The 27,978-nt window shown below is 44.9% G+C and overlaps 1 protein-coding gene across 1 annotated transcript in view; it reads left to right on the forward strand.

The window, feature by feature from the left end:
• The window catches only part of CFAP92 (cilia and flagella associated protein 92 (putative)), a gene marked incomplete at both ends in the record, with an annotated part of 42,672 nt that overhangs the window by 951 nt on the left and 13,743 nt on the right, over positions 1-27,978 (forward strand). Inside the window, 9 exons of the mRNA XM_080932116.1 lie at positions 3,032-3,219; positions 4,063-4,267; positions 7,759-7,902; positions 8,799-8,871; positions 9,924-10,045; positions 14,046-14,192; positions 18,895-19,079; positions 21,109-22,013; positions 24,309-24,503. Coding sequence (XP_080788242.1) covers positions 3,032-3,219; positions 4,063-4,267; positions 7,759-7,902; positions 8,799-8,871; positions 9,924-10,045; positions 14,046-14,192; positions 18,895-19,079; positions 21,109-22,013; positions 24,309-24,503 — 2,164 coding nt within the window. The remainder of the gene's footprint in view (positions 1-3,031; positions 3,220-4,062; positions 4,268-7,758; positions 7,903-8,798; positions 8,872-9,923; positions 10,046-14,045; positions 14,193-18,894; positions 19,080-21,108; positions 22,014-24,308; positions 24,504-27,978) is intronic.

The raw sequence follows: 27,978 nt of genomic DNA on the forward strand, positions 1-27,978 counted from the left end.
GTTTCCTCATCAGGTTGACAGTCTAGGCTGGACTCTGGACAAGTGGCTGTCCTTCCTCTGTCCCAAGCTTTTAGTTTTACTTCTTGTTAGATGTACTTACTACTCCAGGGAGGGATCGTCTAGATTAGGTTGGAGTGGGAAGGCTAACTCTAAATGTGGGCAGCACTAGTCTGTGAGTTGCAGGCAGGAAGTGAACAAAGAGGAGAATGTGAGCTGAGCATCTTCATCCCTCTTTTGTGGCCCCTGTGATCACAGCTTCCCCATCATGGTGAAGCACATCCTTGGGAACTGTAGCATAAATGAGGACTCACTTCTGTATGCTGCTTTGTGAGCAGCTCACACAGTGGAAACAGTGAGTGATACACGGTGCAAAGTCTCTGGCTGCCTCCCATGAGTCTCTTTCTTGCTAGAGAGAGCCACACGGCTCAGCAGGGGGCAGAAAACAGTGCTTTTGCTTATGATTCTTCATCCCTCCCTCTTGCTACTGAAGTATCCCATTTGATTGGCTACTGCCTCTCCTTGTATTCTGTCTTGTTAGGTATTTGACTTATAATCGCTCTATCTGCTTGGTGATTCAAACTTTGTCCTTGCTCAGTGACCTCCTCTTTCTATAGACGACCCCCCCCCCCCAGTGCTTCTAAATCTTGGGCCTATTAATATCAAACAAAAGAAGCTGGAAAAACTTATCCAGCTGAAAGCAGCCACATGGCAACTGGTGTTCAGTGGAGCAACCTTTGGTGTGTGAGCATCTTAGGCATGTTGATCTTATCATTCCCACCAAGGGCATTTGCAGAACACATCTTCAGAACTTCACAGAACCCTTGACTACCTCTAGCTGGAAAACATTTCTAGATCCATTACTCTCTCCTTTGTCTTGGTTTCTTTTTCTGTTGCTGTGATAAATTTCCTGACAAAAGCAACTTTCTTCCCACCTCCCACCTCTGACTCACAGTTTAAGGGCACACAGCCCATTAGGCAAGTCCCAGTGGGAAGAGCCTGGGAGAGCCAGTCACATCACATTCATAGTCAGAAGCAGGGAGGAGAGAGATGAATGATTGCTGTTGCTAAGTCTCCTTTCCTATTTCTTCAGCCAGGCATCCCAGTTAGGGAATAGTGTCGCCCATAGTGGGCATGCCTTTCCATTTCAATTATATATGCACAGAAGCTCATCTTCCAGGTGTTATAATACAAAGATTAAAAGGATATTTATTAGATTGGTCTTCAGGATATGGTCTGAGTACTCTAATGGTGGCTGTTTTATGCTTGAGAGACTGAGAATCTGGTAGTTGTTTGGTCCATAGGGCTGTGTATCTGAGCAGTCCTAACTGGATGTTGAAGGCCTGGAGGATTCTGGGAGAGCTGCTGGTCTTTAGTTTCTGTTAGAATTCTGAAGAGGTTGGGCTCTAATATTGGTGAAGTAATGCCACAGTATCAGAAAGACGAACTTTACCAGGGAGAATGAGAGCAAAAAACAAAGTTTTCTTCTCTGTCCTTTTATCTGGGCTGCTACCAGAAAGTGCGGCTCAGATTTGGGGTGTATTTTCCTGTTTCAAATAATCTAATAAAGAAAACCCTTTATAGGAGTGCTCAGTAATTAAGCTTGCAAGCAAGATCAGCCATCACAATATCCTTGATATCTAAGCATTTATATGAACATGTGTATATATGTATATATATGTTGGGGGGTCCAAGAGTTGCCAATAAACCATACAAACACCCATCTCAGTCAGACAGAATGGCTTATTGAACACACGTTTTAATGCTGATCGATCAGAGCTGTAGCTCAGAATTCAGGGCTGAGCTTATAAACATTTTTCAGGGCAGGATTATAAGGGGAAAAAACCACAATGACCTCATGTGCAGGTGTAGGAAAATGCTGCCCAGTGGTCAGCTCTGACTCAGGCTATCTTGGCTAGCTAGACAGAACCGCTCTAACTGACCTTTATTCTGATTGGTCCTAAGTGGAACTTACGGTTGTGGAGTTTCTTTCTTTCTTTCTTTCTTTCTTTCTTTCTTTCTTTCTTTCTTTCTTTCTTTCTTTTTTTTCTTTCTTTCTTTCTTTCTTCTTCTTTCTTTCTTTTTTCTTTAAACCGTATTTTTTTTTCATTGGATATATTTTATTTACATTTCAAATGTAATCCTCTTTCCTGGATTCCCCTTCATAAACCCCCATCCCATCCCCCCTCCCCCTACTTCTATGAGGGTGCTTCCCCCACCCAACCACCCCTCCCACCTCCACACCCTGACATTCCCCTACACTGGGGCATCGAGCATTGGCAGGATCAAGGGCTGCTCTTCCCAGTGATGCCCAACAACTTCATCCTCTGCTACATGTGCTGCTGGAGCCATGGGTCCGTCCAGTTGTACACTTTGAATAGTTGTTTAATCCCTAGGAGCTCTGGTTGGTTGTTAATGTTCTTATGGGGTTGCAAACCCCTTCAGCTCCTTCAGTCTTTTCTCTAACTCCTCCATTGGGGAACCTCGTTCTCAGTTCAATGTTTGTTTGTGAGCCTCTGTATTTGTCAGGCTCTGGCAGAGCCTCTCAGGACACAGCTATATCAGGTTCCTGTCAGCATGCACTTCTTGGCATCAGCCATATTGTTTGGGTTTGGTGACTGAATATGGGCTGGATCCCCAGGTGGGGCAGTCTCTGGATGGCCTTTGCTTCAGTCTCTGCTTCAAACTTTGTCTCCACATTTCCTCCTGTGAATAGAGGAATTCCTTAAGATTAACAAACCTCAGAACATACAGAACATAACAGGGGATGTGGTCAGCATGACCTTGCTCTGAGTCAAGTTATTTTTCTGTCAGTGACTGGCAGGCATGTTACAGCAACTATATGAAACAGTGACAGGCATGGAACAAAATGGTTATAGCTTTGTTGGGTGTGTGTGTGTGTGTGTGTGTGTGTGTGTGTGTATAAAATGAGACGTTTCCAAACCATAGTAATGTTTCTTGCCTTCAGGGAGCAGTGGGGCTAGGCCTTCTTTCCCTAGGTTAAGACAAGGCTCATTAAACCTGTGTCTTCTAGGTAATAAGGGAAAACCCACAAATGTACCTGAAAAAAAGAAGGCTGCTAAATCAGAAACTCGGTCTGGAAAGGCTCGTCAGTTCTACCACATTGAATATTTTTTCCTGCCCGATGACATAGAACCCAAAATAGTTGATGTTGTGATGTTTCCTAGCATAGCCAAAGTGTTTCTGGAGTCAGGAATAAAGGTGAGTGGTGTGTGTGTGTGTGTGTGTGTGTGTGTGTGTGTTTTCAGGGAGTGTCACATTCAGGATGCAAAGTCTTTCCCACTGACATGTAGCAGGCTCAGGAGTAGAGTTTTCTAGATATGTGGGACAGTGCAGCCACCTCAGAACTAAGCAATGAGGAGGAGACTAGCAGAATGGGCCTACAAATGAGATTACATGGTCTTTTTAGACATCTTACTCTCTAGGTTCTTAAATGTTTCACCAGTGTTTTAGTTTTATTTTAATTTTTTAAAAGCTTTATTTTTATGTATACAAGTACACTGTTGCTTCAGACATACCAGAAGAGGGCATTGGATTCTATTTCAGATGATTGTGAGCTACCATGTGGTTGCTGAGACTTGAACTCAGGTCCTTTGGAAGAGCAGTCGGTGCTCTTAGACACTGAGCTATCTCTCCAGCCCCTTATTTTAATTTTTTAAGTACCGAGCATTCACTGTAGGCCCTGAAGGTTCTTTCCTACTATGTGTATATACAGGTGTGTGACTTTTCATGTGCAAGGCTTATACCAACATGCGTGCACACATGAAGACTCCTGGAATGGTTTGGCTCAGAGTCATGCTTGGCAGTGACTATGCATGCACTCACATAGATTTTCACTTATGAGGAACAGGTAACTCGACAGGGGTTCAGTGCACAGGACCTACTTTCCTGTGGTTGGGAGTTAGGAGAGAGGCAAGCACAGAAGCCAGCTAGACAGAGAGGGTGCCATGCCTATTGTGCTGCGGAGGCTAGGCCAGTGGAAAATGCCTAAATTTGTAGGTTGGTCCTTCATTTCCCACAGTCTCCGAATGGTGTTTTACACAGACGGTAAAGCCATGGAGAGATGACGACAAAGTCTGGGTGTCATGGAGCCAAACATTTCATGTCAACATGACAAAGGAATTGTTAAAGAAAATGAATTTCCACAAGATCACTCTGAGGCTCTGGGACACCAAGGACAGAGTCTCAAAAAAAGTCAGGTTCCACCGGGTGAAGACATCGGCATATTTGGAGGACTCGGAGTCTTTTGGTGAGTCGGTGCTTCTGCTTATAGTTTAAAGGTTCCCGGCAACGCGTATTTTCTCACTATGAGCCAGACATATCTAGTTCAGAAATCCAAAGTCTGACTCGGCCTCGAGTTTGATGCTTTCTGAGTGCTGACAGAATGGCTTAAGTGGAAAACTCCATAGCTGAATTCACGTGACAGAGAAGGGTCATTGAAGTACCTATGGCACAGTGGTTCTCAACCTTCCTAAGGCTGGGACCCTTTACTAAAGTTCCTCAAGCTCTGGTGACCTCCCAATCAGAAAATTATTTTCATTGCTACTCCATAACTAAAATTTTGCTAATGTTATGGATTGTAAGGTAAGTATGTGTTTTCTAAGGGTCTTTGGTGACCTCTGTGAGCGGGTCATTTGGTCCTCACCAAAGGGGTCTCGATCTACAGGTTGAGAACCATAGCATCTCTTCAGGACTGTGAATGGAGTGTTCACATACCTTGAAGGAATCTCCTATTTAGAGTGGAGCTTCCTCCTGTAAGTTGCCTCATTTGCATATGAAAATATTCCAAAATCTGAAGAAAGCTCCAAGCCCCAAGCGTTTGAGATGAGGGATTTTAAATTTGTAACATCAGAGTAAAAGCCAGTGTTCCCTTGTGTCCCCATGGATTAGCCTGATGCACACACAGCTTTCTGTGTTGATAGGGGTGTTATATCCACCCAGGGCACACTGGGAGAGTCACCGTGTGTCTCTGTACTTGGGCAGTGTCTATGCACCTCTTTTATCTTTGGTGACCTTTGGTCCAGAGCAGCTCTGACATGAATTGCTACTACTGGGTTGTCCCACCAAGTTGTGTGTTTACTCAAAAGTAAATAGGGAGCCAAGAAACAAAAGAAAGGTTTGGCTTGTATGTAAGCTCAGTGGTAATGGGCAAGCATGTTACATGTCTGAGTTTCTTCTATAGTACTAGAAAAAGAAACAGACTGTTAAAAAAAAAAAATCAAACGTCCTCTGGCTGGGACAATGGGTTGGAAATACCTGCAATGCTAATATGAGGACCCAAATCTGACCTTCCAAAGCTCATGTGACAAGGATGGGGGTGTTGACACTAATCTGTAACCAAGGTTTGTGGGAGGCAGAGAGATAAGTGGTCCCTGGAACTTGAGACCACAAGTTTAGCCAAAAACAGTGATCTTTAGGTTTAGTGAAAGTTTGCTTCAAAAACTAAGGGAGAGAGTGACTGAGGAAGCTGATCAACTTCAGTCTCTGGCCTCTGCATGCACCCTCCCCTCCAAACATGCATGCTTATGCACAATCCTACCTCTTTCAGGTCAACAGGCTAACATTCATATGTATCCCATTTTAGAGGGTTTTTTATTGTTGTTGTTAATTTGAGACAAGACCTTACTAAGTCGCCCAGGCTGTCCTGGAATCTTTGACCCTTCTGCCTTAGCTTCCCTAGTGCTGTGATTACGGGCTATTCCTAACAACAAAGACTCCTACTTGTGTGAGGATGCCAGTCTCAGGTTCTTCTGAACTTCCCTGAAGCAGGAAGGAGGAAGGATAACTCCACTTATGATGTGATGTCACAGCTATCTGGTCTCACCCTTCCTTCATCCTAGCTGCAGGATGTGGGCGTGTTCTTACACATTCCTCTCAGATGCAAAAAAGTGAAATTATAGCCACTCTGCTAGCCCACTACTGCTATTTTCATCAGACTTACTTATCGGTTTTTTTTTTTTTTTTCTTGGTACCCTGAGTATTGTTGATATTTTAGGCTAGGTGCTTTCTGGCTGTGGGCTTTCCTGAGGATAAAATTAGCAGCATCCTAGACTCAAGAATTCCTTCATGTATTGCAAGATGTCCTTAGCAGTTCAAGTCACCACTTACTGGGAATCACTGATTCAAATCTAAACTAACAAGCAGAGTTTCTATAGGAGAAAATGGGACCAATATATAATTGTTTGTCTCTCAGATCAAAGGAAAAAAGATACCTACTGTGGGTTCCAGGGCCTGGTCTCTTCTGAATTTCTGGTGCATGTCTGCCTGCCATTGGAGTAGGTGTTGGAGCAGTGGCTTCTGCTCTACCTGGTGAAAGGGCACTGATATCCAGTGGGCCAGAAGAAGGAGGTCTGGGCCCTGTAGGGAGGGCCCATGGAATCTGCTTTGGAGTCACAGCAACAGCGTTTTCTTAAGTTCTGTCCCAAGCCTAGTGTACCTGGCTCTAGAAACAATGTCTATTCAGTATATAAAAACCATTTAGAAATGTCTAGGAAAAAGGAGGAAAACCTCAAACCACACAGTGTTTGGTCCAGAGATGGTCATTATTAATAGCCTTTCTGTGAGTCTGTCTCTTGTCACTTAAAGATACCTCATAGACACCCCATTTCCTGGGTGCACTAAGATGGCTCAGTATTGTAGAAGGAAGGATGCTTGTTTGGCAGGCCATGGGCTAGAGGCCATGTGCTTGTGGTCTGAATGGGACACCCGTGGCTCCTCATGTTCTGCTCCATGGGTGCTGAGTGCTGGGTGACGATGATGTCGTCCTTGTACTGCTCCACCTGTGCTCTTATTCTTGACCCCCCCCCCCCCGCGCCTGCTTGCTCTTCCCACTTGACTAAAGTCTCCAGAGCTTTGTCCTGTGGCTATCTGCCTCAGTTTCTCTCAGAATCTCTCAACCCACCCCTGTCTCTCCATTGATCCCGGTGTTTCACTGAAGGCCTTTTAGGACTCACTCCCTCAGGTTCCATTCTGGCTGAAGCACCCACTAGGATACTGGGCTCCTGATAGGGCTGCCTTCCGGCAGCTGACTACATCTTGGGGGTGGGGGTGGGGAGCTCTCTGTCTATTGCTTTCTCCGAAAATTTTATCTGCCCTTCAACAATGAGTCAAAGTTAACTTCTCTCCCCGATCCCTTCTTTCTTGAGGTTTCTGTGATCTTCACTTATTCCATGTGTTCATGGAATGCTCGAAGTCATACAAGGGAGACTCCATGCTGAGAGAGAAACTTGCACGGGGTACAGGAAAAAGGAGTGCGTGTAGGCCCGGTTCTTCTAGGGTAGTGGTTCTCAATATTCTTAACCCTTTAATATAGTTTCCTCAGGTTGTGGGGACCCCCAGTCATAAAATTTATTGTTACTGCATGACTGTAATGTTGCCACTGTTACAGATCATAGTGTAAATATCTGATATGTGACCCCTCCAAAGGGGTTGTGACCCTAGGGTTGAGAACCACTGTTCTAAAGGTTGTGATAGAGAAGTTACCCATCAATGTTCCATGTATAGAGGGCAACTCCTTCCTTGCAGAGATGCAGAGACCCAGTGGTGTGGCACATACAGGTGCTTAGGGCAAGGTGAGGTATAAGCACCTGGGCCCAACAGGTGTGTGACCAGGTGTTCTTGTACCTGCTGACAGTGCCATAGCTTACCCTCTGGTCTTCCACTGTATGTCCCCAGGGGGTGTCAGAAGACTGGGTGTGGCAGGTGTTCACTGAGCATATTGACCAAATTTCCTCATTCCAGATGAAGTGAAACATTTGGTTTTGAATCAGAAAAAGTTGTCTATAATTGCCAATGGTAAAACCAACACTGTTCCCGAAGAGTTGAAAGAGGAGAATCCACCAGGTGACCAAGAAAAGGTGGAAAAACACTTGAAGTCTCCACAAGGTGAGAGGAGCAAGGGCTGCGGACACCTGAGCTCAGCTCAGTGTGCACCCCCAGCAGCCTGAGCCCATCTGGTCATCGCTCCTGTGCCCCTGGGCACTTGCTCTGCCCTATTTGCCCCTGTTCTCTTCTCTCCCCCTTCTCTCTCACCCCTCCCCTTTTGAGTCAGGGTTTCCCTAAGTAGGCCTGATTGGCCTAGAACTCACTATGAAGGCCTGGCCTTGAGTTTGAAGTAGCCCCCCTGTCTTAGCCTCCTAAATGTTGGAATTGCAAATGTGAGCCAGTGTGTGGCAGATTTAATGGGTATTTGTTTCATGATTTCAAACACACACACACACACACACACACACACACACACACACACACCACAAACTTTGGAAGTTAATTTTAAAAGAAAACCCAGCCTCTGTAGAAAAGCTTGGGACAGTGAGAAGGTCATCACCAAATGCAGTTAAGGAGACATTTTGGTTGTCCTGTACACACGGCGTGCCTGTCTTCTGGGAGGGTTTGTATATCATCACAAGCATCTTGGCTGGTGGTGGCTATGTAGTATTATGTAGTATTTCATCTAATGTTCCCTGTAGTTGGGAACTCAAGACTCTCACAGTGCTTTCAATACTCTGTGACATATCCACAGCAGGACTGAAGTGGACACGTTCACATATAGCAGACCCTCTTCCTCCTCCCTGGCCGGTAGGGTCCTGCTGGCCTCCATTTGCCCAATACTTGGACTGAATTTGGTATGTATATTTCATTCATGAACACACCTTTCTTTCTGAGTGATGCTGCTGTATTAGGACTTTGCCAGGAGATGTGTCACTGAAATGGACAGGGAGATCATTTGCTGTGAGTGACTGAAGCTTGCAGACTCTTGGTAATGTTTGGTTCTCACCAAGCAGAGCCGGAAACTCCTTCTAAGAACGCCGAGGAGTGTGAGAAGTTACTGAAGATGGAGGAGCCTACTTCGTCTAGGTAAGGACTAGCTGCTTACATGCCCTGGCATTGGAGGAAGGCCCCCTCCTCCACTGGCCCTGAGGTGGAGCTGAGACAACCAAGGAAAAAGAAAGGGAGGTGGTGCTTTGAGGTACATCAGGCTCCTGCTTTCTGTGGGATACAGGAGGCACCCGATCTCTGCAGGAAGCGCTATATACCTCGACTGCGCAAACATTAGGTGGTTTGACTACCAAGCGCCACTGTAGGCACAAGGCGATGAATCGTTTCACGAGTTTCACAGAGTCAGAAAGCTGGAATCTGGGGATTAGGGTTAGGATTCCAGCCCAGAGCCTCAGCTTGGGGAGCCTCGGTGGAGAGCTTCCAGAAAGTCAAGGCTCTGGAACTCAGCCGGTTGGTTCTGGAGGAATAGCAGTGGAAGTGGAAACCCAGTTGTGGATCTGGGGCAGGTTGAAAGCCTAGAGCCCAAGCTGTAGGTTTCTTCTTAGCTCAGGTTTCTAGCTCAAGCCATTCTCCTGCTTAATCCTCCGAGTGTGTACTTGAGTGTGCCCAATCCTCCGAGTGTGTACGTGAGTGTGCCTGGCTCACAATATTGACTTTTACATATTGGTTTTTAGTTGAATTTGCATTTTAATTTGAAAATTTGACCTTTATCTGTCATTACCCACCTCCCGAGATCTCCTTGGCCTATCATTTTTACTTAACAGGCACTGTTCTTTATAGACTTCAGTGGAGATAATCACCCCTTGGAAATGTGGAGAAGTCTTGTGAGTTTTTAGATGATTCATAGTTTTAGCCACTTTAGGGATATATATATATATTTTTTTTTTCATGTTTTCTATTTGGTTTGAACCTTGGTCAGCCCACTGAATCACTGTCACTGGAGAGACTGGCAGATCTAAGGAGTCTCAGGCAGCTCCAGGCTCCTGAGGCGTAACCCACACCTGACAAAAGCCTTAGGTCATTCCCATGCATATGGTTTTCAGAAGTAAGGACAGACCCGTGAGTAGATTCTCAAGATATGGCACCTGTATGTTTTCTCCTTACTCTCCTTCTCTGTGAGTGTTTTCTAGACGGACCACTTCAAAGACACCCATTTCTCTGACTGGAGCAACCGTGACAGAGATCAAGGAGCTCATTGAGAAACCATCGTTGAGCAGCTTAACGAACATGATCGAAAAACAAAAGTCTCAACGTGAGTCAGCAGGGCGTTTGTGCTTTTCTGACATAACTAGACTCGAAAAGTTATGAAATATTTAAATTTAAGGTGCTACAATAAGATCAGTTGGAATTGGATTAAATGAGATACTATGCAGTACTATATACATGTTCACTTGTTCATCAACACATTCATCTGTCCATCCATCCACCCACCTACTCATCCATCCAGCTATCCAGCTGCCTGTCTGTCCATCTGTCCACCTATCTGTCCATCCACTTATCCACAGAGTTTTGTTCCCTTCCATTTCAACAGTGGTTTGGGATTCCTGGTCCATGAGTTGCATAAATGCAGAACATAAAAATGTAACCTAAATTTCCGATGAAAGGTTGTAACTCTGCATGGCAGTGGTGTGTGGGGGTAGGTTCAGGGTTGTTGGGGGTTATGGAAAGACTCTCCATGATAGACAAGGGATGGTTTGCATCTTGGGGAGATGGAGGGCACAGCATAGTAGGTCACAGGACTGTCTCAAACAAAGCATAAAATCTTACCCTGCAGAGCAACAAGAATCATCAAAAGCCACTTGTTGGGAGTGTGTAGTGGGGAGTCTTTCTATGCCCCAAGTAAAGATGGTATTTTATTATTCAAATGCTGATTTCTGTGCAGGCTGAGAGTTGAGAGCAGACAGGACTTTGGTATTGTTATTCATAAGGCTGCATCACATCTTATAAACCCTCCCACCGTCACCTTCTGGTTGGTTTAATAAAGAGCTGAACAGCCAGTAGCTGAGGCAGGAGAGGAAAAGTGGGACTTCCAGGCAGAGTGGACTCTGGGAAAGTCAGGCACTGGAGGGCTTGCCAGCCAGACACTGAGGAAGTTGGATGTATGAAACTGAAACTGAGGAGCAGTAAGGAGCTGTGCAGGAAAACAGAGATTAGTATAAATAGGTTAATTTAGGTTATATGGGGACAAGTAAAGCCAAGGCCTGAAGCTTCCATAATTAGGGTCTCTGTGTCATTATTTGGGAACTGGCACTTCAGAGACTTTCTGGTTATACTTGTCCTGGTTGAAATTTCCTCCTTCCCTCTCTTCCTTCCTTCCCTCCCTCCCTCCCTCCTTCCTTCCCTCCCTCCCTCCCTCCTTCCTTCCTTCCTTCCTCCCTTCCCTCTTCTTCCTCTTCCCCCTCCTCCTTTTCTTGTTATTCATTCAACACAGCTGGCAAACTGCATCTGTCTGCTTGCCTGCAGGCAAGACTGTATGGCATTGGCTTGACTAATGATGTATGTGGGAGCACCCAGCTCACTGAGGGTGATGCCATCCCTGGGCTGGTGGTTCTGCCAGGAAGTCAAGCAATCCTCCATGGCTCTTGCCAGCCTGGGGTCTTGCTTTGGCTTGCTCTATTAATAGGCGATGACCTGTAAATGACTCCTTTCCCCCTAAGCTGCTCTTGGTTGAAGTGTCTTATTGCAGCAATAGAAATCTAAGACACTGGAAAGCAGTGGATATCTAGTGACAGGCTCCCTCGCCTTGCTACTGCTGCTGCTGTGCGTGTGCGTGCATGAGTGTGCATGAGCATGTGGTTTCATGAATGCCACAGTGTCACAGTGTACATTTCAAGGTCAGAAGCCAACCCTGGATGTTGGTCCTTTGCCTCCACTTTGTTTGAGACAGGGTCTCTCTTTTTCTTTGTGGCTACATATACCAAGCTATGTGGTTTCTGGAGATTCTCCTGTCTCTCCTTGCCATCTCTTCCTGGGAGCACCAGAACCATAGCTATGTACTACTGTGTGTGGTTTTTATGTGAGTTCTGTAGATCTGAACTCAGGTCCTTGTGCGTGTGGGGCAGTCCTTCACCCACAGAGCCATCTCCCTAGCCCCTCCCCCTTTCCCGAGGAACACAAGATAACAGATGCAGTAGAAGTGGTCGTGGAATCCTGCTCTTTGAAGGACACACCTTTCTTGTTTCCTTCCTCCATCCCATTCATTTTCACCCGTTCAAACAACATGCTGGTTTTTATTCTCGTGATGTGTGGAGATTGCTCAGTGCTTCCCTGCACCTTCAGCTTGCTCTTTGGGCTCAACTTCATTTCTGAGGTTCACTCATGTCTGCATGTGTAAGGATACTACATTTATTCTGTTTGCCTAGCAGCCTGTAAGACTATTGTCCTTCATCCCATCCTGTCAGAAGACACTTGAACGTCCCTATGGCTTCCTGCCCCTGACGCCATAAACACTGTGTTCCCATTGCTTGGAGGACTCATGGGTAAGACAGTTGCCTGCAGCTGGTTTTGTTTTTCCTTGTGTAGGTTGGGCTCTAACCAACTCCCCAGTGATTGGCATTGAGAGTCTTTCCTTTGGCCCATTTCCAGTGCTCAGGAACACTGGATCTGCAACCTCGGCTTCCAGTGAGGCTGTACAGCATTCCAGAGGCTTCTGTACTTCCAACTGTGCAGGATCTGCTTCTCAACCTCTGCTAATTATGGATGCTAGTGGTAGATGATGCTCCCAGAGAGGGCTATGGCATCCTTTGGTTTCCTCTGAGGCGTCTTGCTTTGTGTATCACATTTCGCTGCCTCTTCCTGGTTCACACTCTGCTTACCACCTGAGAAAACACTTCCTTAGATGACCACAGTGCAGGTAGAGAAGGTCTATTTGGTGATTCTAAAACCTGTTCTGGAGTTTACTTCAGAGACAGGATAAGGTTGGGATAGCCCTGTGATTTCATTTGCTTCCAGTGGCCATTCTGTAGTTTGCCGAAAGTTCCTGTTTTCCTGCTGCTTTGAAATGTCACCTCTGTCTCTAAATCAACTCTCCCATGTGTGTACCTGAGCTGGACTTTGTAGGCAGTTCCACTGGTTTTCACTCTCCTCAAGCAAGCAGCTCATGCTGTTGCCTGGGATCAAGGCAAGCACCTTTTGTTTTTTAAAGGCAAGGTCTCATTATGTACCCCTGGCTGGCCTTGAGTTCGCTGCTGTGAATCTACTTGCTTCTGCCTCCCAAGCACTAGGGGTAAAGGTGTACACCACCATACCCGGCTGAACATTGCACTCTCCTCAACACCCTGCTGTCATTACACAGATGAGGTATCTCAGGTTCAAAAGATCCATCCTGCACTACCCTCTCCCTGGGTGGAGCAGGGTTTAGAACTTAGCTCAGCCCCATAGCTCAACCTCAGCGCTACTCCATGACTGAGTGACTTAAGCAGTTGGGACACAGTCTCATGGTGACTTCAGTCTCAAAGGAGTTGGGGACACCTTCACCATATACTTGCTTATAGCTGACAATCACTTGTCACCTAAGCCTAGTCAACTCTCTGGTAGTTAGGAAGAGACAGCAGTACAAAAGATAAAACCCTAGAGTAGAGAGGATCTCTTGTATTGTATGGAAGAATCACCTGTCCATAAAAATGCTGTTGACCTATTAGTTTAGGCAGGAAATGAGGTGGGAGTTCCTGTACAGAGAGGGGATTCTGGCAGAGAGTCAGGTGCAGGAAAGAGGATTTGGACCAAACACAGAGGAAGATGGTTGCATGTAACTGAGGACCAGGGAACCAGCCATGTGGAAGAACATAGGAAGAGAATAACATGATTAAGTTATGTTATCTTAATAGTCAGGGAATGATCCAAAGCATTTGGTCAAGGGATTTGTAAATATATTTACGCATCAGAGTCAGCCACGAGGAGAGGGTCAGGAAGATGCCATGGGAAAACACTAGGAACAGAGAGAGCCAGTTCAATACTAATTATGCAAAAGTATCTTGGGGATTTTGGCTGGGAGGCAGCCAGATTATTTTAGAATAGATTAATAATTGCCCAGTTATTGCAACTGTAAAGCTTATTAAATAAATTTGTCGTCTCTGTTTCTTTTATTTGGGAGCTAGCCACAATGAATAAGAAACTGCTACTTATAAAGTTGCTTTTAACACTCATGGTTTCTAGGAGCTTCCAGAACCTTCCTGATCTCGATAGCATTTGTAAACACACACATCAAAGCCTGGTGAATCCCCTCTTAACCTGCATTTTGTTTGGTTCTGAAGTTAAAGGGAAAGAAACAGAAGTGAAGAAGAAAACAAAGAAAGTAAAGAAGTATCAAACAGATGAAGAAGGGGACCAGAGGCAGGAAGGAGCCACCGGGAGGCAGAGCACCTTCTCCATCCAACTGCCCATCATGCCTCTTCTTGCCGGTAACTACCATGTTCTTAGAACGCTCACACGAGACACTCTCGGTGCCTGAGATCTTGGTCTGCCCTCATTTCATTCTCACTGATACCTCAGGAATGTCTCAAGTGTACAGAGAAAGAAATGCTGGCCCAGGGAGGCTACCTACCCTGCAGGATCACACAGCTTACCTGTGTAGCCTCAGGATTTGACTCCAAAGTACAAGGAACCCAGTGAAAACGAAACCGTCAGTTTTGTTTGGCAAATAAGGTGCTTCCTTTTAGTGACTTCTCCCTACAGGTGTTGAAGTATCTAGGAAAGGGAACAGAGGGATACAGTGTATATGGACCATTCGGGTCATGTCCTGTCCATTGGCACATGAGCAGGTTGCAGGCAAGGGTTTTTAAATCACCACCATTGTTTTATAGGGAGGACAAACCATGTTAGGTAACTTACCCAGTGTTCACAGGTCAGTAGTTGAGCAATGGTTAGATGGTTTTGACTTGTAAAAGTTTCCCTATTTTTTAAAATTATGCTTCTACCTCCTGGCAAACAATGAAGAGAGGTTTATTATATTTAAATACTTCGTTGCAACTTAAGGATACATTTTTAATTTAAATTAAGAGTAAATATATATTCCTATTTAGAGAAAATAATTTCAAACATTTTCCGCCCTCCACTGGCTATTTTGTAGAGTTGCAGGCTCCATTCTGCCAGGCAACAACATAGGTACACAGCTGTCAAGTCAAAGTGTCACAGAAGACAATGTATATGAACCGCTCAGTGTAGGATCTTGCCAACTTGGAGTGGCTGGCAGGGAGCTGACAAACTGGACCACTGGGAAAGCAGATATTTGATGCTGGTGGTTTGAGGAAAGTGGAGTTGAACCCCAACCCTTACAACAACTGCAGGTGGCAGTCAGTTAGAATGACCTTGACTCAGGGCCGGCTGCTTTCACCATAAAAATCACAGCCCGAGATTATCCATTCCAAAATGTGTACCATTTTGTTTGGTACAAGTCTTCCCTTTCAGGTTTTCTGTACTGTCATAGGAGACATTAGTTGGCTTGTATCCCAGTGGGGCTTTTGGAAGATCCTGAGCTTAGGAGTGAACTCTCGAATTAAAGGAGGGGTCGTGTGCAAAAGGCTGGGGTGAGTGAGCAGCCAGACCAGGCTTCAGGCTCCACAGTGTAAAGTGTTCAGAGACCTTGGGTGATCACTAAACACCTGACGCTCAGTTTCTCTTCTGTATAAGTGAAATGACCACTAACCTGGAGCAGTGTCTCCAGGATCGAGTGACAGTGACATCTGTTTAGGCGAGCACTCAGAGAAGCTCACCTGTCTTCCTTCCACGTAGCACCAAGCCTTTTTCTTTTGGGCAACTGTATCTCACTGGGACTGACGGCTTGACAAGGGCAGGGGGCATTTTTGGTCACCACAAACTGGGAGCAGGGAGGTGTTGACACCCAGCAGGACCCTGCTACATTCTGTCATGCACACAGCACAGGAGGGGAAGTAGAGCATACGCCATGGGTGTTGGCCATGTTCTCTGTAGATACCTGTTTAATGGCTACAATTAAAGAGATGCCTGCCCGTGAGCTCCAGGTACCTACTGCCTGCAGTGAAGGCCAGGCTCTATGTTTGTTAGCTCACAGCCACAGCCACTAAATCTTAGAAATGTGGCCAGTATGGAGAAGGAACTGCCTGAAAATTTTACTAAAGCTGAAATAGCCCCAAATGGACAGTGGATACCACCATGGTGACTCAGGTCTAGAACAGTGACTGTGTAGTCACCTAGTTGTGTAGAACCTATACATTGTACTAGTTATCTCTGTTTGGGTGGCACCTGTGCAGCAATTTTTTTTTTTTTTTTTTTTTTTTTACTTTACTCAGAGTGGTTCAGAAAATACACATCTCGACTTTAGATGGTCAAGATAAAATAGTAAAACTTCAGTCCTCTTAGGGAGCTGCTTAAGCCTTGTTTTTTTTTTTTTTTTTTTTTTTGATATTGGCCTTTGACAATTCTACCTGTAAGTATTTCCCAGTTTTTACGGTTCTGAGAATGGATCCCCATGGCTTGGTTAGACTAGGCAAGTCCCCGACCACTGAGCTATATCCCAGCCCTTGGTTAAGTAATTGCCACTATGCCCAGTGTTTCAATTCTTTTTAAAGGGTTTCCCTTGTTGTATTAAATTTAAAAATTTTATCTTTTCTTTTATTGAAAATACATTTTTCCTCTCATATATCCTGATTATGCTTTCCCCTCCCTCTCTGTTCTTCCAAGTTCTTCTGCCTTAGTGTTTTGTTGCTGTGAAAAGAGACCATGTCTAAGGCAACCCTTACAAAGAAAAGCAGCTGGAGAAGTAGCTACAAACTATATCCTGATCCATAGGCAGAAGGCGGGGTGCGGCACACAGACAGAGAGAGACAGATATAGAAGAGACAGAGACAGATAAAGAGAGAGAAAAAAGAGGGAGAGAGACAGAGACAGAGAGACTGAGCTGGGCTTTTAAAGCCTCAAAGCCCTTCCCCAGTGTCACACTTTCTCTAACAATGCCACACCTCCAAATTCTTCTCAAATAGGTGCCCACCTTGATGACTAAGTGTTCAAATATATGCACCCTTGGGGGCCATTCTTATTCAAACCACCATATTTCACTCCCTGGTCCCCTGGCTTGTAGTTGTATCATAATTCAAAATGCATTTAGTCTAACTTCAAAAGTCCCTATAGTCTATCACAGTCTAAACACTATTTAAAAGTCCAAAGTTCAAATTCTTTGAGACTCCTGTAATCTATTAACTCTAACCCCCTGTAAAATCAAAAAAGCAGATCATATACTGCCAAGATACAGTGGCGTAGAATATACATTACCATTCCAATAGAGAGAAGAAAGAGCATTTCGAGGAAATACTGAAAACCAACAGGCACACTTGAAACTGCATCTCCATGTCTGAGGTCAAAGCTCTCTCTTCTCCAGCTCCTCCCAGCCTTGTTGACTGCATTTCTTTCTCTTGGGTAGATTCCACACTCACTTTGCTGCTTTCCTTGGCAGGTTTCCCATTACTTTGGCATCTCAAACATCTTAGAGTATTTATTACAATCCAGGCCTTACCCTCACAGCTTCATACAAGGACATCTTTGGGCCTCCATACAGGGCCATCCCTGATACATACCGGACCTCAGTGGCTTTCAATAGCTGAGGAGGGAAATTGTACAATCTCTTTTCCCGTGTGCTTGAATCAGGCACCTGAAGTTCTGCTGCTTGATGGGGAGGGAATCTGGTTGTATCAGCTTTCTGTTGTTGATGGCTTACTTTATCTTTAATTCCTTGTCACAGCTGGGCGCTTAGCTGAGTGATTTGCCCTGAGGCCACCATTTCTTTTATTCTATTTAGCATCAGGCTTCTTCACAGCTTTCCCCCACCTTGATCACAGGACTTTGCTTCATAACATTTCCCAGTGCTTTTTATCTCTTCAAACTGTGCCAGTTGAATTTCTCCTCTCCTGGTTTGTTGTTGTTGTTTCTTCATTGTATGTAAGTCTTCATTAAGCAATGACAAAACACAGCAATAAATACAAGGCTGTCTTAAAATCTCCTCTCCCAAAACCATGAATCCAAAACTCTTCAATCTAGCTTCAGGTAGAATTTTTAGGTCAAGGGTAAAAAAAAAAAAAAAAAAAAAAATCAGCCATATTCTTTGCCAAAATATAACATGAATGGCTTCTATGTCAACTCCTAATATTCTTTTCCTTGAGCCAGCACCATTGTCTTCCATGCTCTTACTAGTATGGCCCGTTAAGTCCCACTTAAAAGCATTCAACTGTTTTCCTAAGCTAAACTTCCAAAGTTCACATTCTGCCAACAAGCAGTATAACCAGACTGGCCACAGCAGTCCCTGGTCCCAACTTCTGTCTAAGTCACGGTCCTATTGCTGTGAAGAGACACCATGAACAAGGCAACTTTTATAAAGGAAAGCATTTAATTGGGGACTTGCTCATGGTTTCAGAGGTTTAGTTCATTCTAATCATGGCAGGGGAAGTGGTGGTAGGCAGGTGTGGGGCTGGAGAAGTAGCTGAGATACATCCTGATTCACAGGCAGAGAGAGAGAGAGAGAGAGAGACAGAGAGACACACAGAGAGGGACAGAGGCAGATACACACAGAGAGAGACACAGAGAGGGAGAGAACGGGCAAAGAGAGAGCAAGCTTCCTTCTTCCATGTTGTTTATATAGGATGCTAATAAAAAGTGTGGTCCATGTTATTCCCAGTTCAATCAGGATTAGAAGTGGGTCTTGGGCTGAGGAGGTGGCTTAGCGGTTAAGAGTACTGACTGTTCTTTCAGAGGTCCTGAGTTCAATTCCCAGCAACCACATGGTGGCTCACACCATCTGTAATGGGATTTGATGTCCTCTTCTCAGGATCCCTGGGTTATCCACCTCAGGTTCCTGGCATTGGGTATAAGTTCCATCTCATGGAGTGGGCTATATACCAACTCAGATGTTGGATGGTTATTTCCACAAGTTTTAGTGCCAACTGCTGGGTTGGTGTTACAGTTCTCCTTTGGTAGTCTGCAGAGTAACTTCTTGTACCAAAGTTGCTAGCACCCTTTGTGGTTACGAATTTATTATTAGCTCTAGTGATAAGAATTTATTACCATCAGGTTTGGGAGTAGAAACTGCTTCTGACTTGCCGTGGCTATTGGGGGCTGACACTGTACGTTTTCTTCTAGGCTGGCAAACAGTCATCTGCCGTGGCAGCGAGAAGTCTGCCAACATTTTAGATTGCTTTCTGACTTTAAAAACGGAAGTTCCTATCATGACTGAACAGCAAAAACAAGACTTGAACCCCCTGACCATAAAGATCAGGTGTGCCTCTTGCCTTCCAATCCAGCCGGTGTCCATTCATGATCTGGAGGTAAGAATGAACCCCTGCTTTTCTCACTAGGAGCATCTCCTTATCCCATCCAGGTGACTGTCATGTGGCACCTTTAATCTTTCATGCACTTGATGTGAGAAATATCATCCATAGCTTACCACTTAGGATTCTGTAGGGAGACATGAAAGAGACAAAGTCCCCAAGAGCTGGAGCCACCAGATCTGAGCTTTTCCCACTTCTTCCTACGTGTGCTACAAATGGAAATCTCTGGCCTGGTCAGCAGTGTGCGGGTTTCCCTGTCACGGCCACAGCACACAGACGGGCACTGACTGTTGGAAACCAGCCAGGCTCAATGCCCGTGTGCATCCAGGAATTCCCTCTTCTCTGGACCATCATCTGGAAGACCGCTTTCCTCTTCCCCTGTTTGTGCTCGTTGGTTCTGCTGAGTACATATGTCCTTTAATGTATATCTTAGAATTCATATTCTAAAAGTGCCTTTATATTTTCTTTGTATTTCCTACTCTCCTACTTGGAAAATAGTTTGGCTGGTGTTGTAGTTTGCTTTCTAGTCTCCTGATAAAACTTTGAGTGAAATCAACTTGGGGAGGAAAGGGTTTATTACATCTTACAGGTTAGAGTCCTGCTCTCCTACTCCTCCTCTCCCCCTCTCTTTCTTCTCTCTTCCTTTTTTGAGCCCTGGCTGTCCTAAAAACTCTTTGTAGAGTAGGATATCTTAGCCTGCTTTCTTGTATAAAACAGGGCCACCTGTTCTAGGGTAGGGCCGCCCACAGTAGGCTTAAGTTGGGCTTTCCACATCAATCCCTAATCAAGAAAAATGCTCTAAGTTGTTCCTACAGGCTAATCTGATTGAGGCAATTTCTCAACTGCTATTCTGCCTCCCTAGGTGACTCCAGGTTGTGCTGAATTAACCAAAACCAGAAAAAACCAAACCAACTAATCAATCAAGCAAGCAAGCAAGCAATTAACCAACCAACCAAAGTAAAACAGCCAACCAGCACAGTAGGGTTTAGACTTCTTGGTTGTTTTGAAGGCATTGTTACTTCTCTCAGAGATTATAGGATCTCTTTTTGTCTTCAGAAACTATTATATTTGGTGATTTGAAGAAATCAAATACTTGGTTCTCAGCTGGCAGCAGTAATTAGGAGATGTCACCTTGTTGGAGGAAGTGCGTCACTGGGGGTGGGCTCCATGCTATTCTCTGGTCACCCTTTCTGCTTTCTATTTGTGGTTTGAGTGTGAGCTTGCTGCTTCTGTCAGCATGCCTGCCTGATGCTAAGCTTCCCTGTCATTGTGATTGGCTCCTATCCTTCTGGATCTGAAATCCCAAATAAATCATTTCTTCTAGAAGCTGCTTTATCACAGCAACAGAAAATTAATATATTACGTAGCTTAGTGTGAGTATATTCGCATGTATATGGTATACTTTTCTAGGAAAGAAACCTCTATTTGTTATTTATTTATTTAGAAATATTTGTTTAAAAGAAGTTGTGAGGAGTCTTGGGAAGGCCCATGTATCGTCACCTCATCTCCCCAGTACACACCTAGAGCACAGTATCAAAGTGAGGGCATAGGCTTAGAATCTCATCACATGTAAATGAGCGGAACTATCATTGCACTCCAGTTAGAGCATGCCCCATTACACTGAAGATGCGCTTCTGCTATATTTTATAGTTTCCCCCCATTCCTACGTCTACTTGACTACAGCAGCCTGTTCCACCACTTAGTCACACCCCAGTAGGGTTGCCTTTGGTAAAATACACTGCTCATTACCTTGTCTGTGCCCAGCATTAAGACTGGAATTAGCAACAGATATAAACCTATGTCTTCATGCCACTTGCTGTTTGGGAAAAGGGGGGAAGGGATCAGTTATCCTTAAGCCTGTGTCCTGTGTCTTGTGATGCTCCTGTCTTGTTCATACACAGCCTGGATGCCTGTGCTTGTCTCATAGCATGTGTCTGACGAAGGAGGAAACTCGGGCTTCAGGACTTTGGGCATTGAGTGTGCTATGCTGGTCACACAGATGACCTGCTGTCCCTCTCTCTTGCAGAGGCTGTGCAACCCCGTGTACTGCAGATACCAGTTCCACAGGACGCCAGTTCACGAGACCAAGGGAGAGCCCCATGGGACTCATGTATTTTTTCATGACATCAATGTCATCTTCCTTGGGGCCATGCACCCCAGTGACGTGAGGGAATACTTGGAGGGCCCCCCCATGGTAGTCGAAGTCCATGACAGGGACCGGAAGTCAGAGGAGTATTCCCGGAAACCTGCCCTGTTTGGAGAGGACCTTATAGATTCCTACTACAATGTGCAAGCTTTCATCTCTTCCAAAGACACGGAGAATAACCCCTTCGAGTCACAGAACAAGATTTGGGATCCTTATGGGGTTGCCCGGGTCAGTTTTGCTGACCTCCTCCTTGGTTATAAATACTTGAACCTGATTGTTCCCATCCACAACTGTGAGCCAAAGTCTCCCAACTGGAGCCAGGATAGCAGGAACAGAAGGACTGTAGGATTCCAGGCCCCTGCAGATGTCCTCCAGCACAGCTTAATTCCCATAGGCAACTACCTGGAGGCCAACTCTTTACTCAAGCTCCGAGTGGACATTGCAGTGCCGTTTAGTAGTTGGTCCAGAGTTCCCGAGTTTGACCTACTGGGCACCCATTTTGGTCGCATCATTTTTGTGTTCAGCAGCAAGAAGCTGTCTCTCCTACAGAGCCTGCTGCACGACATCACCATGATCAATGCTAAAGCCCTGAATCTGGACAGTTACCCCCTCCAGAACAACCAGCAGATCCTGTCGGCCTTCAAGGTGCGTGTGAAGATCCATGAGCAGCAGAACCTGGATGTGCTCACTGGCTTCCATCTGCTGGATGGAAAGATCCATCTTTTTATCCTGGAAGGCTTGGCAGACCGTGGCTTGAGGCAGCTGTGGGAGAGTTACCAGAGAAGGTAGGTTGACTCTACCCTGTTCAGAGGAAAGCTGGGCAGTCTGGATACAGGGTAAACAGAACAGTTCTTTCAAAGCCACCGGCAGGTTCAGTGTCCTCTAGACACTGACAACAGGCAGACCTGGCTGTTTCAGCTGGAAGGGGAAATGCAGGAATGAGCTAGTGAGATGGCTTAGTGGATGTAGGTGCTTTCTGTGTGATCCTAGTGCCCCCAGTTAAATCTGCAGAACTCACAAAAGGTGAAAGGAAAGAACTGAGTTCTACAAGGTTGTCATCTGATCTCCGTGCACCTACCATGCCACGGTGCAAATAATAATAATAATAATAATAATAATAATAATAATAAAATAGCATTTTAAATAGAACAAAATTTAGGGTGATTTAGAACATACTCCATGTACATTAGGTTTAACTTGTCTGAGGCACAGGCTCCTTCTTCAGTGGGAAGGCTGATTTCAGGGCCTCAGACCTCATTTGGTAATAGCAAGAGCTCAGAAGTTTTTTAGCTATCCAAGAGGGTGTTGTACTACTATGGGTCTGTCCTGACGTGCTGACAAGCTGAGAGATGGGAGAGAGAAGCATGACCTCTCTTTAGATGTATACCTGAGATAACCAAAAATGTGTATCCACATCAAAATCTGTAAATGAACGTATAGTACAGTCAACAGGTAGAAAGCAGCCTAGCATGGTGGTGCACATTTTCAGCACCATAAAAGCAGAGGCAGGTGGATCTCTCTGAGTTAGAGGCCAGCCTGGTCTACAAAGTGAGTCCTAAGACAGCCAGGACTGTTACAGAGAAAAACCCTGTGCTCCCAAAACCAACCAAAACCCAGAAAACAAACAAAAAAATAGGAAACAAGTGTCTCTCAGCTGATCATCAAAATGTAGCACGTGGTGCAGTCGGTATGCAGTGTGTGGTACAATGGGACACGCAGTGACACATGTAATGTGGTCACAGAGTAATCTGATGTTAAAAACCCAGACAGACAAACAGGTGGGTCAATGGTAGACAAAAGTCGGAGAGAAGGATCTTTTTCAGTAAATGGTGTTTGGACAATTTTTTTTCGACAAACACACACACACACACACACACACACACACACACACACACAAAAGAAAGAAAGAGAAAAAAACAAGTTTCTTTTAGAACATTCATAAAAACCAATTTAAGTTGATTAAAACCTATGTGTTTTTTTTAAAAAAAAGACTTAATATTTTTCTTGAGTTCGTTTTATGTGTGTGAGTGTTTTACATGCATGTTTGTCTGTGTGTCTTGTGTGTGCCATGCCATAGAAGACAGAGGAGGGCATAAGGTCCCTTAGAACTGGGGTTATAGAAAGTTTCACTTTGTAACCTAGGCTGTCCAGTAGCTTAGTTTGTTTTTAAATCTGCATCAATTTCCCTGCCTCAACTTTCTGAGTCCTGGGGTTGCAGAGGTGAACCACCATGCTCATATTTTTAGGAATCTATTTTTGAGAGGCAAAAATATCAAAATTTTAGATGGCAAGAAAACACACTCATGATATCCGACTAGAGAAAAATTTCTCCAGTAAGATACAATGAATATAAGAGAGAATGATACAACTTTTGGCTACATTCAAAGGAGTAATTTTAGTTCAATAAAATACCACACATTTTAAAAAACAGAAAACAACAAGTTGAAAATATTTATTTGCAATGTATGGAACAAAGTTGGCAGTTTTGACTGAATTAAAAAAAACAAATAGACAAAACAACAACGGAAACACGCGTTGAGTGTGCTGTGTACATGGCCTGTGGTCCAGCACTTGGGAGGGAGATGTAAGAAGGGATCATAGCTAGGCTGTCCTGGGCTGCCAGAGAGAATGTAAATGAAAGTTCATTTAGAATCAGCATGGCAGCAATAAAACAGTGGAAGCTTGGTGGATGACCCAAATACTTCACACAAGGGGAACTACAGTGTCCAAGGAGAGGTTTCTGAGGGAACAGGAAGGTGGGCACAGATCTTACCAGGTTTCACTTACAGGACCATCACCTGGGGCTCTTATAGGGTGGTTGCATTTAGGAACATGGCCAGGTTGCTACTGCTAGAGTACCAAGGGTGATCCCCGATCAAGGGGGACAGAGGAACAGGAATGGGGACATCTGGCCTCAGTCACCACTGTTTTCAGAGTTCCAAGCTGGGTCTACCCAGTAAATTTACTGCCATTACATTCCCCACATTGCTTTTAAACGAACAAAAGAAATCCCCTGCTGGACAGAGCAAAGCCATCAGGTGTTTTCAGCACTCACGGACAATGCTAATCCTTCTTTCTAGTGTTACCACCTCCAACCGTGCAGCATGCAAGGTGCTCTATGACTCCAGGTTGTTCTTTGGCCACCGCCTGTATGCTGACCTGGAGACCATTCTATACCATGTACACTTATTCAGGCCTGTGTCGGTGCTCCTGCAGTACCCTGCACTCTATGTTCGCGGGGCTGTGTCACGCATGGCTTTTCAGGCACTGTCCAGGTGAGTGTGGGAGCAGGAGGCACATCCCATTATCTGGAGGCCAGGTGGGCCATAGGGACAGCAGACAGGAGTGTCCTACACTTCCCAGGCTGCAGGAGAAACAGATGCAGGTTCTCCTGAAACGTACCGAAAGCATGTTAGCTAAAAGAGGACTGGCCATTAGGACGAGCAACTCTACCTAGGCTGCTCCTGTGGGGATCATTCTAGAAGAATCTGAGGATAAAGCTGCTGTATAATTTTTAGGGAGATCTGGTGATACAGACTGCAACACCAGCTGCAGACTTTCCTTTGACCTAGCATTTCCCTTCACTTCTGCCCTAAGGCCAGTCCCACAGACCCTCTCTAGTTGCCAAACAGCCAGCTCTCGAAGTAAGTGCCCCCTTTGCTATGCCCTGCCCATCAGACTTGCCTTTGTACCAGGTGTCCCGAGGGGTTCACTATCCCTCTGCAGACCAACCAGCCTCGGAACCTTGAGGGGTACTGGAACCTTGAAGTCCCAGTTTATATGGAGCTGGGCACGAGGCACAAGAAATGCAGAGGTGCTACATGGGCAGTCCATGTACACAAGAGAGCATCAGGGCATCTGGGAGGCAGGACAGAACGAGCCACTAGACATTGTTACTCTGATGGCCTCTCCCAAGTATGGGATAGGTTGTAGCCCCTATCTTCCTGTTTTTAGGAAGCTTTGACCTCAGCTAGTGCTGTTGAATTGGTGAAGCAGAAGGAGAGTAAGGAGTTAAGGAAGCACAAGTCCAGGAGGAAGAGAAATGGTGAAAGGCTCAGGGAGAAGGCTTTTGTTTGCTTCCTGATTTCTCTTTACAGTCAGGGATGAGCCTGGGATGGGTGCTCCAGCATTTGGGTGTAAGAGGCAAAGGCTAGCTAGACCTTCTATTTTGATAGATGATGCAATAGAATTGGGAGTTGGGAAATCTATATGGGGGAACCAGTGTTCATAATATAATTTTGTATTAGGTGCTTGTGATGGTTGATATTTTTTTCCTTTTGAGACAGGATTTCTTTGTGTAGTCCTGGAATTCTCTCTGTAGACCAGGCTGACCTAGAATTCACAGAGATCCTCTTGTCCCTGCCTTCTAAGTGCTGGGATTAAAGACATTTGCCATGTGATGGTTGATCTTAATTATCAACTTGATGGCATTTATAATCACCATGGAAACATACCTCTGGGTGTGCCTATTAAGGTTATTCCAGATAGGTTAAATGATCAGGGAAGACACATCCTGAATGTGGCCTGTACCACCTCATGGGTTGAAGTTTTGGCCTGAATAGGAAGAAGGCAGTGGGCCGAGTACCAGCATTTTAAATCCACTGCTTCTTGACTGTGGACATGACATGGCCACATCCTCTCTAGGATGGACTCTGTCCCCTTGAAGTGTAAGCGAAGCAAGCCTTCCTTCCTCAAATTCATTCTTGTTAGGGATTGATCACAGCAAAGGGCAAAGTAAAGTAATACAGAAAATTGGTTTCTGAGAAGTGAGGCTGTTGCTGTGATAAGCATGAAGGTATGGTGCACGTGTCCTTGTAATTGGTTCAAGAGAAGATTGTGGAAGAGCTTGGAGTTGGGGTTAGAGAACCACAGAATGCCATAGCAGACATTAGTAAGTCTAGGAATTTGAAAGTCCAGAAAGTTGAGAGAAATGCTGGGCTGGTGAGGTTTCAGAAACAAGGAATCCAATGACCACTTGTGTTTTATGTAGGTAAGGAATCTGGCAGTGTTATGGCAATATCCAGAGAGCCTGAATGCGGCTGAATAAAAACATGATAGGCTATCTTGTTAGGCAGAAGAAAACCCAAGATGGGATAGCATCCAGGCACTGTCATAGTTACTGCTTTCTGCTCTGATTCAGGTCAACACCGAGAGGGGTGCAGGGAAAGCAGCAAGTGGGAACAGAAAGGTGACAATGTGCTCTTTGGTCTGGGGAAGGGATACATTTTAAATGGTGGGCAGTGTGGCTGAGAAAGCAGATGATTCTTAAAGATTAGCCCCATTTCAGAGAAACCCTGTGTTCAACAGGAAAGATACCCAGAGGGCCAGGTCAACCTGTGGAAGGTCCATCTTGTGGAAATGTAGAGTCATTTAGAGGGTAAGGTCCTAATCTGAGAACACCAGTGAAGGGCATCAGGGTAGTGATGCCTACCAGAGTCAGCAAAAGGGAGCTGATGCAATTGTGGTCAGATTGCACCAGGCTATATCTTGAGCTGGCAGAAGTTGGCAGCATTGTCCACATGGTACTGGATTTGTAGGCGGTAAAAAAATGCAAGAATAATGGAGTCATGGAGAGTTGTACAAAGATTCTTTAAAGCCAATGAGGCCAGGCGATATGTGGCAGGGCTGGAGTGTCTACAAGAAGTTCCTAAATGGCCACTGCATGAAGCTGTGAAGGTAAAGAGCAAGTTTCAGTGAGATCTCAGGATGTGGGAGATGTCAAGACCATAGGACATCAGCTAAGAAAGACAGGTGCAGAGTGGAATCTGTCCAGGAACTCTAATCTGCTTGAGTGCTGCTGGAGGTGGAGTTGGAAGGTGTGGAGCCCAGATAATTCTGTCACAAGGCCAAGATGCTAGACATGGAGCTTCAGGAGTTGATGTTTGTCCTATTGGGTTTGGGCTTGCTTTGGTCTGGTCCCATCCTTTTGGGATGGGAATATTAGTTTATATATATATATAATAATACAATTATATTATAATATATATATTATATATATTAATATATAATAATACAATTGAATCAGAAACTTTGTTGTTGTTATTGTTGTTGTTTGTGGTGGTGGTGGTGGTTTGTTTTTAAAGGTGCTCACAATTAAGAGATTGCCTCAAGTCTCAGAAAAGGCTTTGGATTTTGGACTTTTGAATAATTCTAGGACTGCTAAACACTATGGGGACTTTTAGAGTTTGACTAAACAAATTCATTTTAGATTATGATACAAAAATAAGACTTTAGGATTAAGGGGTGGGATATTATAATTTCTAGGTAGTGCCTTTAGCAGTCAAGTTTACAAGGGGTTGGACTTGTGATGCATGATTTTGATTGTCAATGTAATGATATTTAGATTCATCAGGGAACTATTTTTCAGTGTGCTTATGAGGGTCTTCCTAAAAAGAATTCACTGAGCAAAGGTTTGCCCTGAATATGCATGGCACCACCCCTTAGGTTGGGGTCATGGGCTGAGTAGAGAGAGAGCTTGCACCAGAGTTCATGTCTTTTCTGCTTCCTGCTTGTGGATGCAGCGTGACCAGCTACCCTATTGCTTTGACTACCCATGACTTCTCAGCCTTGAGGGACTGTATCCCCTCCAACCGAAGGCCAAAAATGAACCCTCTGCTCTCAGGTTGCTTCTTGTTAGGTATTTGATGACAGCCACAAGGAAATTGACTGCTGTACTGACTGCTACAGCCACAGTCAGGAAAGAGTCTGCTAATCCAGGAACATATCTCAGTTATCTATATCTATTTCCTC

Source organism: Micromys minutus (genome assembly GCF_963924665.1).
Source record: "Micromys minutus genome assembly, chromosome: 18".
Classification (NCBI taxonomy): Eukaryota; Metazoa; Chordata; class Mammalia; order Rodentia; family Muridae; genus Micromys; species Micromys minutus.